We start from the raw sequence: 14,338 nt of genomic DNA on the forward strand, positions 1-14,338 counted from the left end.
CTCTCATAGTTACAGAAGCTGCCTGCAACACCATATGAGTAGGAGAGTGTTGGGAAAATTATCTCTTTGTTCCCTGGTATGCCTTTCTGGCCCCAGTCCTCCTTTTGCAGTCACAGGTTGCCAGTCAAGGTGCTTGCAGTCCTGGCAGGAGAGCAGCTGTGGGAGAAAGAGCACATCCATGGCCACCAATGGAGTCACTGCCACAAGGTTTTGTACCCCCCTTGGAGCAAACCTACCCACCTTGTATGCAGCAGACTCCCAGCCCTGGCCATGTCCAGCTGGTTAAAATTGAATATATAGCCCAGAGCTGGAGGGAAGTGACTCCTTTGGGGGTTGCTATACCTTTCTTTGGGAAAGATGAGGACACACTGTGCTTTCTTCCCCAAGTCTGTCTGAGTAATGGAGGTCCAAGAGAAAAATGACAGCTCTCAGAAATTTGAGGAGCTGCAAGTTTATTGTCACAGCACTTACATGAACCTGCATCTTTTGACATTTCACAACACTAACCCTGCCAAAACAAGGCTGACACCTCCTTTGCATAGTTAACCATCTCTAGCCTGTTCAGGCCGAGAAACACGAAGTTTTCCTTCATGGGAACTGTCAGACCAGTGCTACCATCATGCCCTTTTTTGATTCAAACTCCAATCTCTCCCACAGTGTCTTTGCTCAGGTGCAGGGACCACCTTTTTTTAAAACAGTGCCTTAAAGAAATCACTAATGAACTGTCTTATGGAGGGTATGCTTCACCCAGATTAAAGAAAATCAACTAAGCCAGCATCCCAAAAAGGAACACATCTGCAGACCGTGAAAGAAAGCCAAACAAAAAATGTCAAATATTTCTTTGGATGCAGTTACTCTTGCACAACTCCTGCTCTACACAAAACCTATTTTCTCAAATCAGGAAGCTCCCAGGCAGTTCTAGCCCAACACCACTCTCTGGTCTTTGATTTATGTATTTGTTTTCTTTCTTCTTGCAAACCTACTGAGCTGTTTGTTTAAACTTCTTAGGACATGCTGTGGCATACATTATTTCTTTTGACTTTTCCATGATACCATACTCAGAACATTTAACAAATGCTGATTATCTATTCTAGTCTTTATCATGTGGCTTGCCTAAAGTGAGAGAAGGGTTTTAGGCAAGGTTAAAAATTCAGGTTTTCCGTTTTTTGGTGCTACACTGAGGTCATAGAGTCACATGCCTTCCTCTAAAGTAAATCAACATTCACCTTAATGAATCAACTGCTGCTGCATTTTGACTGCTGCAAAACCAGTTCACTATGCTCAACTATTTTAAAAAAATTATGTTTTCTAGAAAAACTGCAAGGTTTCTGTTACTTACTCGCTGAACTTTATGGATCACGCATAGCTGAACTGTAAGTATCACTCTGTGCTCTCAGATTTTTGCTTAGTTTGTTCTTGACATGTACAGATGTGCTGTCAGAGTGAAGCGCAGGGATTTCACTCCTAAAATCACATTATTATTATTAAAGCAGAGGTGCTTCAGAGTGATTCTGATTTGGCACAGTTATTCCTGAGTGAATAAACACAGGCTGCCACCAGTAACCATTTTGATATTCCATTTAAATCTCAGATCAGGCCCACCTGATGTAATTACCTTTTGAAATTCAGCTCATTTGGCTGAGGGAGGAATTTGAATAACCTGTGTGTGTGAGACAGATTCTATAGAATCAAGGTGATGTTGCTTGGCTCTTGCTTTCCATTCTACCTTTAATCAGACTTTCTAATTATCAGCCCTTACATGCTCTCGGCCCTGACCTTGATTCACACTCTTGGGGAAGCCTACTATTTAATGTAAGTGATTAAAAAAATAAAATGTAGGTCATTTTATTCGTCTTTGAAAGTTCTTAGTTTAATTAACTGAGCTTTTGCTAGACCTTCCTCCTCCTTAGGGCTTTTATTTTTGTTTTTTAAACTAGTCAGGGGACTGCAAAGTGTTTACAGGACTAAGAAGTGCTATAATCAAACATTTTCATTTAATTCCTGATTAGCCCAGAGATGTATCCTAAAAAGAAAGAAAAAATTCTAGCACTCATGCTTGGTGATTAAAGGTTAAGGATCTTTGAAGGATTTCTTGTTATTTTGTGGAGTTAATGATTGAACATTCATATGTACCAAATTCTGTATGCATTAACCTTTGTCTTTGTCAGACTTATGATTGATTTAAAAACTAGAACAGTCACAATATATGTGATTCAGGTGCTGCATATAAAGCATGGTGTTTTTTCATAGTCCTGGGATCCAATTTTAAATGCTGAGTAGGATGTCATGGCAGAAAATCATTAGAGCCCAACACTGTACTGAGCAGTGATTATGGGCCAGAGTGAAGTGAGCTGAGATTATTGTGTAGTGTTGAGGAGATCTGGCTTCCCATGGAAATAGCTTCTACTTTCAAGCACCCAGAAGAACATAATAATCTTTGTTTATGCACCATTTCCTTCAGCATAGCCAGGGAAATGAATGCTGATGTGGTTTGCCATTCCTTGAAGCTGTGTAAACAGGATCCAGGACAACCGCTTTGTCATCTCTATCCTCCTCCAAAGGTGAGTTGGTTTGCCACTTTTTTTAAAACTACTGATTGTGGAACATCTTTTAAGCTGGAACTGAACAGTTCAGAGGCTTCCACTGCACATGCATTGTCTAGGAAATAAACTTCAACATTTTGAGCGTGAACACTTTTAGAATGAAAAGTACATAACACGCATTAGTGGTGTGGACTATCCTCAACAGAATTGTTGTAGCGTGAGAGTCACAGGGCCAAATTCTCTTGTACCAGTCTGGATCAGAGAAGAAGAGTAGAGAAAATAAAATATCTCTTTCTCTGGACTTCATTGTTAAGCAGTAAAATAACCCCAAACCAGATATTCAGCTGAGGTTCATATATACCACTGCATTACCACGGCATGACAAGTGATCCCCACATTGCCTGATCTGCAGTGACAGCCTGTGTAGGCACAAGTTACCTGCTGCAAATGCAGGGCTATTAGACTTGGAGTAGTCTGCAGTGCAAGAGGTTTAAGCTAATGTGCATAATCTTTTGCCTCAGGCTGGAAACATATTTAATTACCACCACTTATTTGATGTATAGTTACTTGCTATGACACTTGCATGTCCTAGACCTTTGCTACACTTGTACACATACATATCTGCATAGGTGTCTAAACATATACTGTTTGGTTTGGGATTCTTTTGTTTGTGGGGTTCTTTTCTTCCCAGTTATCATGCATGTCCAGTCACACTAAAACCTGCAAGTGATGGTGGTTGTTTGGCAGTGTTGAAAAGCAAGACACTCACTTGGGTATCTATTTTCGTAAATCTTTTCCCTGCATCTGGATGGAGAAAGGCATGTTTGATTCCTAAAGGTTGGTTTGTTTGACGTTTCACACAGGGTCTAATCCAACAGTCATTGAAATCAGTCAGTGTCTTTTTATGGGCTTCGATGAGCTGCAATTCCTCTCCATGATGGGTTTAGTTTTGGTAGTATTAAGACCTGGAGAAACATTTGCCTTCCAAGAATGGCAGTAACATTTGTTTTATAGCACGTGTGCATCCCATATGACTACTATGCTCCATGATATGCCAACATAGAGATATATGGGTGTTCAACCAGGCGGGGGTGAAAGAAGACTGGAAACAGCAGAGGGTCCACACTCACTCGACTCAAACAGGATGTTACCCAAATTTCATCAGATAGATTCTATGAGAAATCTCGCATCTTGAACTGAATGTCAGAAGTGCAAGGTGCCTCTTGAAGTGAAAGATGCAGACAATGAACCACACTTTAAGAGAGGGATGGAGTCTCCATGGCTACACAGAGAGCCAGGCTAACAAGTCTGGAGAGAGGGGCTGTTTAAATCAAGGTGACTTCTGTGAAGAAGTTATAACACCTGTCTTGCAATTCTTTGTCAATCAACCAGAAGGGAAAGGATCTTTGGTTAGCTCTTACCCATCTCTCAGAGCAAGTGTAGCACTGAGGTGTTGACTCCTTCCAGCGACAGCTTCAGTGAGTGCACTTTCTGCAAGGAAAACCACTGAACATGTTGGGTTTCTGATTGGTTTTTTAAAACAAAATTTAGATTCTTGTTTGCGTGGCCTGGAGAATATCCTTCAAGTGAGTGGCTCATGCAAACCCTCTCCCCTTCCAAGTGGTAGTTAGATCCCTTTCTGTCAAGGTGTATTTGTTTCTCATCAGGGAATAAGGGAATGGTGCCAACAAAACCAATTTTTTTACACTGACTGTGCCTTTTATTTTTGGCTCTCCTGGTGCCCTGAGACAGCATGAGGAGATGGGAGGAGAAGAGCAGTGCTTCAAGTTCATGCTCAAGTGGTTGATAAATTGCCCACAATAACTGTGACAAGTCAGACTGAGTAAAGATGAATTTTGGGTGAAAAAAATTAATATACAATCAGAGACACAGATGCATAAAATACAGTTTGCCTCATATTTCCTTCCGTCATTTGTAATTTGATTGATCACTTCAGTTTTATGAGCCTGCAAATGTTGGTGCAGTCCCCTGCCGAGTGTTTGAGCAAGACTTTAATACTAATGACTGTTCTGTTCAACTCTATTGATTTTCAGGTACTTTGCTTGTTCATTTAGGCTTTTGGATACCCATTTTCCCAGAATTAGTATCATATTTGTACTGGCAAAGGGAATAAAATAAATAGTTACCTGTCCTTGTAAGGCAGTATAATTTTCAGGTTTTAATTGCCTTTAAGGTGGAAAATATCAATGTGTAGCTGATTTTTTCAGTCAGTACTTTATTTCTTTCTGCTTCTGTGGTGTTGTTTTAGTGACATTCTGTGTCTTGAGGAAGGAAGGGCCCCTGCTTCAGCGGCCCTGCAAACTACTTACTGGAGATATTACAGGCCATGTAAATGATACGTGCATCATACTATATACTTCCCTGGTGTCTGACAAATTAGCCCAAATTAATTTTTTTTTTGCCAAGCTGCCTGAAGCCATTAGCACTCTGTGATTATTCTAGGAGACTTTGCTGTAATTATGAATAAAAAATATTGCTCCGTTCACACAGAGCTCAGTGCTCTCAGTGCAGAGCTGGAGGAGGAGAGCATCCAACCGGGGCAAAGGCAGCTCTGTTGCAGTGTGTCCCTGGGGTCTTGGGCAAGGTGGGCTGCTCTGCTGGTGGGCAGTTTCAGGACCAGACCCCTGATGTTGGTGGGGAAAAATGGAAGAAGCTTTTGTGGCTCCTGGATCACCAGTGTGGCTGTGTGATCAGGTGTCACTTGTACCGGGGTCCTGTGAGACCCTTCTTGCCTCCAGTGGCTCATAGAGGGTCAGGGATGGAAGTGCAGGTAGATTTGCATGCATAGGCTTTCCCACTGCATGTTTCTTGCCCAATGAGAGGTTCTCCTCTACCCTTAAGTAGGAGGGTGGCAACACTGGGGACTCCTTCAAGTAAAGAGACAAACAAATAGGGCAGATCAAAAGTGTAGAAGACTCTCTGCACTAGGTCATGTAATACAGTGGTGTTCCTCTAGTGAGCAAAAAGGCCTGAAATAGGGTGAAGGGTTTTAGGCACTGCCTACCAAGTTTTCCTTCTGACCCTGGGAGCAAACAGGTTTGCAGGAGATTACTCTCAGCTTGTCTCTAGATTGCTTTAAGCCAGCTGGCCTGTTCAGTTAAATGGCAATACTTTAATTGATTTTGTTGGGGCCAGAATAATGGCTGGACTTCAGCACTGTAGTCCTGCTCTGGCAATTTCTAAAGCAATCTGTGTTGGAAGGAGCTTGTACTCTTCTTTCTGCCTTTCAGGGTCCCTTTTCTGCTGCCCATCACTTTTCTGCTCCACATTATAAGAGACCTTGTGGCTGCAGATTTTGCAATTTGCTGCAATAGGATTTTGACAGAAGTCATCTTACATCAGCAGTAGTACACGTATTTATGTTTTTATTATTTTATCTTAAAAAAATAACCATCAATTCCACAAGCACTCATGCTGGTTCATGTGCCCTCTATCAGGTCTTTGACTGACTTTGCAAAAGGCAAAAGCCCCCTCATGGACATGACTGTGGCCAGCATACTCTTTGACAAAGTAGGAGGCAACCAGTTCTGGGTCGAAAAAGGAAACCCCTCAGGGTGTAATAAAATAAAAATACTCCTGCTGTTTTCTTTCATTCTTCTCTGTCAGTAAAAATGTGAGTTGCCTCCTGGGAGGTGAGGCAGAACCAAACTCCAGAGTGGGAGTGCTTCTGCATTCCTGATAAGAGCAGGCTACCAGTCAAAGGTAGATCTCGTGACTGGGTCCTGTTTCCTTTTTTTGAGACCATAGGCAGTAAAACAAGCATCTGGGAGGCAGGCTAGGTCCTGTGGAGCAAGATGTCCTCCTTTTAGCCTTTCTTTTTGGAAATGGGTAAAATCCACTGAAATGTGAGTCGTTTCTCCTGCAGTCAGAACTGAGCTCTGAAGAAACTACCAATAGACAAATGATAGCAGAAGGCACAATCTGAGCACTAGTTCCTATTCTTTCACTTGTTTCTCAGCACTTCCTCTGCTCCTCTTCGCTAGCATAAAATAAAATAAAATAAAATTAACCCTACCCCAATTGAAAAACCAAACAACTCCCAGAAGCCAAATCACACAACCCCAACTTTCCACCAAATAAACCAAAGGAAATAGGGTAGCATAAGAATTTCAGGGTGCTGCATGCAGTTGCATCATGCTGATGTAGAAGCTGCCACAGGCAGGACCCTTGAAAACAGGTCTCAGGTAACTCACAGGCACAGAGGCATTTGGCGTGGGAGGGTGGCAGACAAAAACGTGAGGACAAGAAAGCATTGCTTTTGAACAAATCCCACTTTTGTCACTGCCATTTAACGCTGACAAGTTTTGCAGATTTTTCGTATCTCAGTACTCTTTGTAAAAGGATGATGAAATGAGTTAGAAGGGAAACTTGGAGTGTTTTGTAAATAACCACTCTCCTGGGAAAGAGCTGGCTAACAAGGGTGATAAATGAGAGACAATTAGATTTGGTTCATGCATTTGTTTATGATGAGAAATACATCTGTTTGCCAAAAAAAATCATTACTGGGAATGTGTGGTCTCTGTGGAAAGCATTGAAAGAAGGCAGTGAATGAAATCCCAGTGCCCTCCTGCCCTCATCCCTGTCCATGGTGTGGGTATGTTGGGGTGGCAGGGCTGCACCAGTTTGGGCAGGTGGTGCTGGCTTCTCCCCAGGACTGCAGCACGCCCTCTGCGCTGCGGCTGCAGCTTCACCATCAGCTGCTGGAGCCTGGGGAGCCCCCTCACTGGTGGTGTTCTCATGCCATGGGAAAGAGAGGAGGCTCCTTGCTAACCCAGATGCACCAAGAGAGGCTGTATGGGTTGTATGGCCTTCAGTGGCAGGCTTGACCCACTGGTGTCAGCCAGGGATTACAAGTGACCCATGAAACCAGGAGTGTTTTCTCCGGGGTGGGTGTATCAGCTGCCAGTCTTCCATAGCCCAGCCTGGAGTCTTGGCTGAAGTAACTTGTGAAGTGAGAGAAGGTCTCGTACTTAGCACTTCAGAGAGACAATTTTCTACATGCAAGGTCAATTCAGCCTTTCCTCCCTTGTTTTCTGCTTTCTGACTGCAATATTTCTGTAGCTGTCTGAAGCATGCATTTCTCATGTGCTGCTGCTGCTGTGAGCAAGAAAGGTCTCTCCCACCCTGACCGGCAGAGAGGGAGTGATAAATCCTACCTCTCTGGAAATATTCCATCTATTATACTCCATTTTAAGCCATTTTCCTCATCTACCTCTCAAGTTATTTTATTGCAGAAATGACAGCAGCTGGTATCGTGCAACGTAACTATGGCAAATGTAAGATGCATAATTGGTTTTAGGGACAGCAGTTGCTGCCCAGGGGGAAGAAACTAGAAAACAGTGGCTCAGTCCTAGTGTCCCTCATCTATTTGTGACATACCCTGATTTTTATAAGACTATAGACAGCATGAATTAAACATATATTAACTACATATATTAAAGTGACACGTATATTAAACCCCAGTAACTTAGAAGTCTGTGTTCCTTGCTGCTTATGCTTATTCTTCTGTATCCCTTGGATTGTTCACTATAAATTTTTGACTCCTGAATATCATGGTTAATTAATTTGCTTTGATCACTGCCTAAATCAATTATAATGACATGCTAAATTTTATCCCCAGTAAAGAAAATGTTGATAATGATTACTTTAAATGCAAATATATTCTGCTGCAGTATTACTAGCTGGCATGCCCACTGTTCAGTAAGGTGCCATCACTCGAGGGATATTTTCTTTTTTTCCAAATGCTTTAATATTACCACATGGTGAAGCATACTTTTTGCCCCCGTGTTGAGTTCTTGTAGCTCTATCCAGAGAAACATAAACCTGGTTGGTGTTAGGCTGGTAGTTATATCCTTAGGCTGGGCTGTAGGAGGGACTGATGGCAGGTCATTGTCAGACAGAACAGTTCATCCTCACTAACAATTTTGAGCAGACACTAAGTGCTAACATGTTTGTTATACTCTGGATTTGCCTTTCCATTTGAAACACTGTCACAAGTAATTTATTTTTATCTCCTTTTTTTATTCTAGGGTGGTTTTTTTACCAGTTCTCAAACCCTATATAACATAAGTAGTTATTCCTTCAGAAAGAGAGCAAACAGGCTGTGTTTTCAGCCTTCTTCACTCCGAATGCTAAAGGGAAGGACAGAGGCCATGACAAATATGACTGTTTTCAAAGGTGGCCTAATAAATGCAGGACAGCATATAGGAATTGTCATCACTGATATACAAGAATATTGTCCTAAACTGAAAATGGAGCAGCAGAGGGGAGCACACTGGTGTTACCCTGACCCTCTCAGACTCCTGTGACTGTCTTTTCTCTTTTTTTTTTTCCCTAAATTAAAATTGTGAGGTCTTCCTTTCTCACGGGAAGACGTGGCTGAATTTAGAAAGTGCTGTTCATCAGAGCTGTTAAACTGCTGTTAAATATTTTTGACTGCATGAGCATATCTGGGCATCTCCCCACCTCCATGACCAGGAAGAGTCCTTGTGGCAGAAGAACCAGTATGGCCTTCTGTGCTGTGATGCAAGACAAACTTCTTAAGGCTAGAGTCAACGCTTAGCTGCATGGTGCAGAAACATCCTGCCCTTGCTTCCTCCTCATGGCTCAACATTTAGCCAGGCAGAACCCACAGCAGTGGATTGGCGGGCTGCAAAAATATATTGGTTGAGGTTTTTGCAACGGCAGAGCCTCAAGCAAGGCTTTGAGAGCAGGACCATGGCAGTGTTGGGCAGTTCCCAGCCATGGCAAGTGGCCATCAGTGTGCATTTGGCCACAGCCTTGCAGCACCACACACGGCACATCTGTCCTGCTGCCAGCCGTGCTGGACCCTGGCTGTCACCCACGCTCATAGATGGTGCCCCTTGCGCAAAATTTCCTTTCCTCCTTTGAGGAGCATGTGTGTAAAGGGATTTGAGGAATTATTTGGGCATCACTTGTAGCTGACTTCTTTGTAACCCGCGGCCTTATGACGCCCAAACTGATTATGCCTTTCCAAGGTATTTTCTTCCAGTGGTTCTCCCACTCTTCCTTTCTATGTAGGTGTAAGTATCCTCAGTTTGGAAGTACCCCAAAATGATTCTTCAGCACAAGTTGGCATGGACACAACAGAAAAATTATCTTCCCACTGTCAGCAAGAACTTGCCCTGCAGGTCAGGTATTTCCAGAATAAAAAGCTGACCTTCCTAGATCCTAGCCAGGAGATTTTCCTTCCAAACTCTTTTCCCTGCTTTTTACCTTCCTGCATGCCAGCTGTTCCCCTGCTGGGATGAACCTCATCTGAGTACAACCCTTATCCATGCAAGAGCTAATATTTCATCTGTGCCCTTCCACAGCAAGTCAGACTGACATTACATGTGTAACCCTCTTTTAGCCATCTAATGGATGACTTGTTCTTCAGGAGGAGTCACCAGAGAAGTATGTCCTCTGCAGCTCACACAGCGCAGTCAGGATATGAATTTCAGCTGATCTGGACTTTTACTTAGGAAATAAATGATGCCCTGGAGCAAAATAAATGAACTCCTGCAACTGGAGTTTCATAGAGTGTGACTGGATAATTGATTGTTAGTCCAATAAAAAGTAACTGATGAGGAGTTTGTGGACTCATACATCATTTTTGTGCTGTGACTGATATATTAAAATAGAAAAAAAGGTAGGAAATAGGAAGAAAAGTTGATGGGATACTGTGAGGTTGATCTGGTTGTTTTTCATTTTGTTCTTGCTCCCCTAGGTAGGACTGAGAACTGCAATAAAAAAGGCAAGAAGAATTATGAAGACTTCCAAGGACCTGGTAAGAAATCAATGGCATTAGGGTGTTTTACACTGTACTTGCATTTTATCAGGAGTGAGTCCTTTTTTATTTTGTATGACTGTGAATCCTTCTGAATTGAATGCTGACTCACTCCTGCCTGGCACAGGATCTGCTCTGTCAGGTGACACTGGGAAGAAGGAGAGGGAGAAATAGAGAGGAAATATGGAAGCAGGGGGAGAACAGAAAAAAACCTCATGAAAACGCAGATTGTTTGTGGAGAAGGGATAACAATCTATATCCATATCTGTCCAAGACATAAATTTATGTCTAAAATGCATGCAGCAATCAGCATCTCATCTGTGAGCTCCATAATGCACCTTCACACTGAGACGCTTGCTTTTAGTGGCCCAACATAGGAATTTCCCACTCAACCTTGCCCTGTGGTTTTCCTTCATTCCTTCAAACTTCTTGCAGTGTTTATTATTGCTCCTCTTTTTTTTTTTTTTGTGCTTCTTCCTTGACCCTTATCATCCCTGCCTTGCCCTTGTAGCAGTATGTAAGTGGGTGTCTTATGAACTGAGCCACTGCCTTACAGCACAGAGAGTGCATTTTAGGGCTGTCTGAAGCTCGAGCAATGGTCTGAATGCAAATTCTGCATATTTTTCCTTTATTTGTGAGAGACTGCCTTTGCCTGTTAAACTTGAAAACTAGGATTTGAAATCTTTCTGCCTCCAATCAGATTTGTAGAAGATCTCTAAAGGGTAGCAGAGAAGGGAGGGGCAGCTTTTATTCTGGTGGGTTCGCTTAGGTGAGTCAGCTCAGCTCAGCCACAGAGTTTACTTCCAATTGTCTTCAGGCACTTAATGCAGAGCAAATGTTTTAGCTGTTTGTGACGAAATTATTGGTATTGCTTCTTCCTGGTTCCTTACTGGGATGCTACTCACAAAAGTGAAAATTGAGGTGCCTAATTAGCCTTTGGGCAATTGCCAAATTGCCAAGCCAGAGAAATAAACAAAGCATTGGAGAGACAGGTCACACCTCCCACGGAACAGCAACCAGCAGGATCTTATTAGTTTTCCTTCCTATTCAGTGCTGTGCTACTGACGGCTTGAGATTTCTGCTCAAATTACATTAAATTTCTAATCCCCTTCCCTTGGACCAAGTCCCCATGTTAACACTTGCAGCAAGATGCTCTGAGTCAAGCAGGTCCTCTCTGTTAGCCAGAGAGCAGCTTCAGGCTTGGGAGTGCTGTCCCCCAGGACATTGGGCTCCTTTGCTCCCTTACACATGTTTCTACCCTTGGCATATTGGGCTGCATCCCTTGCATGGCCATATCTGGCCTTTGTAGGCTCTCCTGGATAGGGTGGCATGATTGGCATCAATCTTTGGGTGCAATAGGCTCTCCTATTTTGCCTCTACTCTCCCATATCCTCAAAGCTGCTCCCAATAACTCTCTCAATCTCCATCACAACACCCTTGGCCCTTTCCTGCTCCTAGCTGCCCATTTTCCAGCAGGAAGGATAAGTAGACTGTGTCCCATCTAGAAGCAGCACATAGTTGGGTTTCTCCAGTCAATGTATTTCTAAACCTCCATAGGTGCACAATACAAGGTCAGCTCAAATTAAAACAAGTATCAAGTGCTTGCTTGAGCCTCTCCTGAGGTTATTCCTTGTGTACTCCCTGTAATGAGCCTGGATGAAACTTATTTAAAACCTGGAAAATTAAAAATAACAACATTTCTAGAAGCATTACTGTATCTCTCAATTTCCCATTCACACAGATTAAAGTTATTTTGAGATCCAGAAAAACAATATAGTGAGAAAGACAAAGAAGAATCTCTAGGAGAGAGCACAGTATGGATCCTACTTGCATGAGTCATGTATCCCAGAGAAGCAGCATGTGATGAAATAGTAAGAAAATCACCTGCCCAGTCTGAACACTGCCATATCATGGTCTGTTCATGGTCTGCACGCACAGATGCACATGGTGGTGAGAGCTGAGGAGCTCTCGCTGCTTGGGAAGAGGATCACCTGGCTGAATGTGTGGGTGAGGATCCAGAAAAACCTCATCTGTGGTAGGACACCACTGCACTCACATCAGCAGAGAGAGAAAAAGATTCACCTGGCCTCTTTTATGCTCTGGCTCATGCTAGACCAAAACATCAAATTATATCTGTTCATTCTTCTCCTATCTGCTGTTTTGGTTGCTTTTGCCCCATTGCATGTTTGGGGAAAGCCTTCTGAAAAAGTTCTTGCAAGTTAGTTGTCCCCATCTTGGCTTGGCAGCTGTGTGTGACTGCATAAAAAAAGGCATGATTATGGATGTTGGTAATGAGAATGGGAGGTCTGTCTGGATCCCAGGATTTACTTGAAAGTTCTGTGGATCATTGTGAGTTTAGGAAAAAAAAAAGATATTTGACTAATGTAGAGATGTAATGAAAGTGGCTACAAACCCAAAAGATTCTAATAAATGTCTCCATTCATTAAAAGGAGTGAGCCATCTGCAAGTGATTGGCTTAAACCAAACACCAGCAAGCATTAGGGGCTCATTGTTATTCTTTTTAGTAAAACCAATTAAAACAATTACAGAAATGCCATTAGGGAACATTAACAGGCAATGAATAAAATATTAGTGTTATCAATCACTGTGAGCACCTCTAGTGCTAACTTTTTCTACGGGGGGGGGGGGGGGAGGGAGGGGGGGGCGGGGAGAAGATACTAAGGGGTATCTTTGAGCAATAGTGGTGAACAAATGGTGAATAGGGTTGTGGCTGTAGCATTTAGTGAGAGCAGGCACCATGCATACAACCCTGCCACGACTGTGAGGTCCCTGCAAGTCACAGCCTGGCAGTGGGAGAAGTGGGAAGCCAAAGGGAATTGTCGGGAAGAGGAGAGCATAAGCTAATTTCCCTGTGTCCCACTCATGTTACACAGGGGCAAGTAATCCATCTTCTCTCAGAAACTCATACTGCAATTGTAGCTTGTCTCTGCTGGGAAGGACCCTATAGTAACTGCTCACGCAAAGGTTCTCTCTTTTTTTTAAACCTGTATTCCTTTATGCCTTTTAAGAGTAGCCCGAGACACCACACTCCTGCACAACCCCAAGCAGAGCTAAAGCATTACCTTCAGACCTCACTGTCCCACCTGCTGTGGGAATGCATAGGCTGGGGAGCCAGGGGTTGTTGTGCTCCAAAATACTGCTGCAGTAGCTCCTCAGCATCACCCACACCCATTCCACATCACCAACACACAACCATTCCCACCAAAGTTAGGCGGTCTCTGGTCTTCCCTTGAAACTAACAGAGATCCAGTTAGAAATTCAAAATCCAATTTTGAAATGATTGGCTGAGAAAAAGGCAAGAAAAAATTTATTCTACTTTCAGCAAAGGGTAGACTTTAAGTGCAGCCTGTGAGCAGAATGAAATGAGATTTTATTTCTGTATTTATTTCTTGCAAGCCCTGTAGTTTGTCTTTCTGGTGCAGTTTTGGCTCCAGGTGCTTTAACTTCAAAGGCTTTGCAATACTGTGACTTAGGCTGAAGTGAAAACCTGACAGCTCAGATGAAGACACTGCAAATCTTAGCCTGATGGAAAGCTTTAAGACCGTCTACTGCTTCTGTAGGCAGGATTAGTCCTGCATGAAGGAGGTGGGAGAAGTGATTTCTTTCCTCTTTCCAGGAAGGTGTACATGGGTTTTCAAATCTCTTTGAGAAAAGCTGGCATCCTGCTTGTGCACCTCTCACACTCTCTGCCTACCTGATCATACTCATGTATGCACACACAGAGAGCAAAAAGGAGGTCCATGTCCCTGCCATGCTGCAGGACATAGCCCCAAGGCAGCAAGTAGCTTGAATACAGAGGTGCAGCGGGATGGGGGAAGAGCACATGGCAGCTGAAGTCACAGCAGCAGGACAAGGTTGGTCTTTCAGCTCAAGAAAAGGTCCCACTCCCTGGCTGGTTTTGGCTATTTCTCTCTACTTCTTCTGTGATTGTGTTCTGGTTTCTCCTTTCACTCTACCAACACCT

At 43.1% G+C, this 14,338-nt stretch overlaps 1 protein-coding gene across 1 annotated transcript in view; it reads left to right on the forward strand.

Annotated features, from left to right (window-relative positions):
• Nucleotides 1–14,338, forward strand: part of AOAH (acyloxyacyl hydrolase) — a 79,283-nt gene that overhangs the window by 18,005 nt on the left and 46,940 nt on the right. Inside the window, exons 4-6 of the mRNA XM_064670095.1 lie at nucleotides 1,313–1,373; nucleotides 2,462–2,561; nucleotides 10,294–10,353. Coding sequence (XP_064526165.1) covers nucleotides 1,313–1,373; nucleotides 2,462–2,561; nucleotides 10,294–10,353 — 221 coding nt within the window. The remainder of the gene's footprint in view (nucleotides 1–1,312; nucleotides 1,374–2,461; nucleotides 2,562–10,293; nucleotides 10,354–14,338) is intronic.

Source organism: Pseudopipra pipra, chromosome 1, assembly GCF_036250125.1.
Source record: "Pseudopipra pipra isolate bDixPip1 chromosome 1, bDixPip1.hap1, whole genome shotgun sequence".
Taxonomy (NCBI): domain Eukaryota; kingdom Metazoa; phylum Chordata; class Aves; order Passeriformes; family Pipridae; genus Pseudopipra; species Pseudopipra pipra.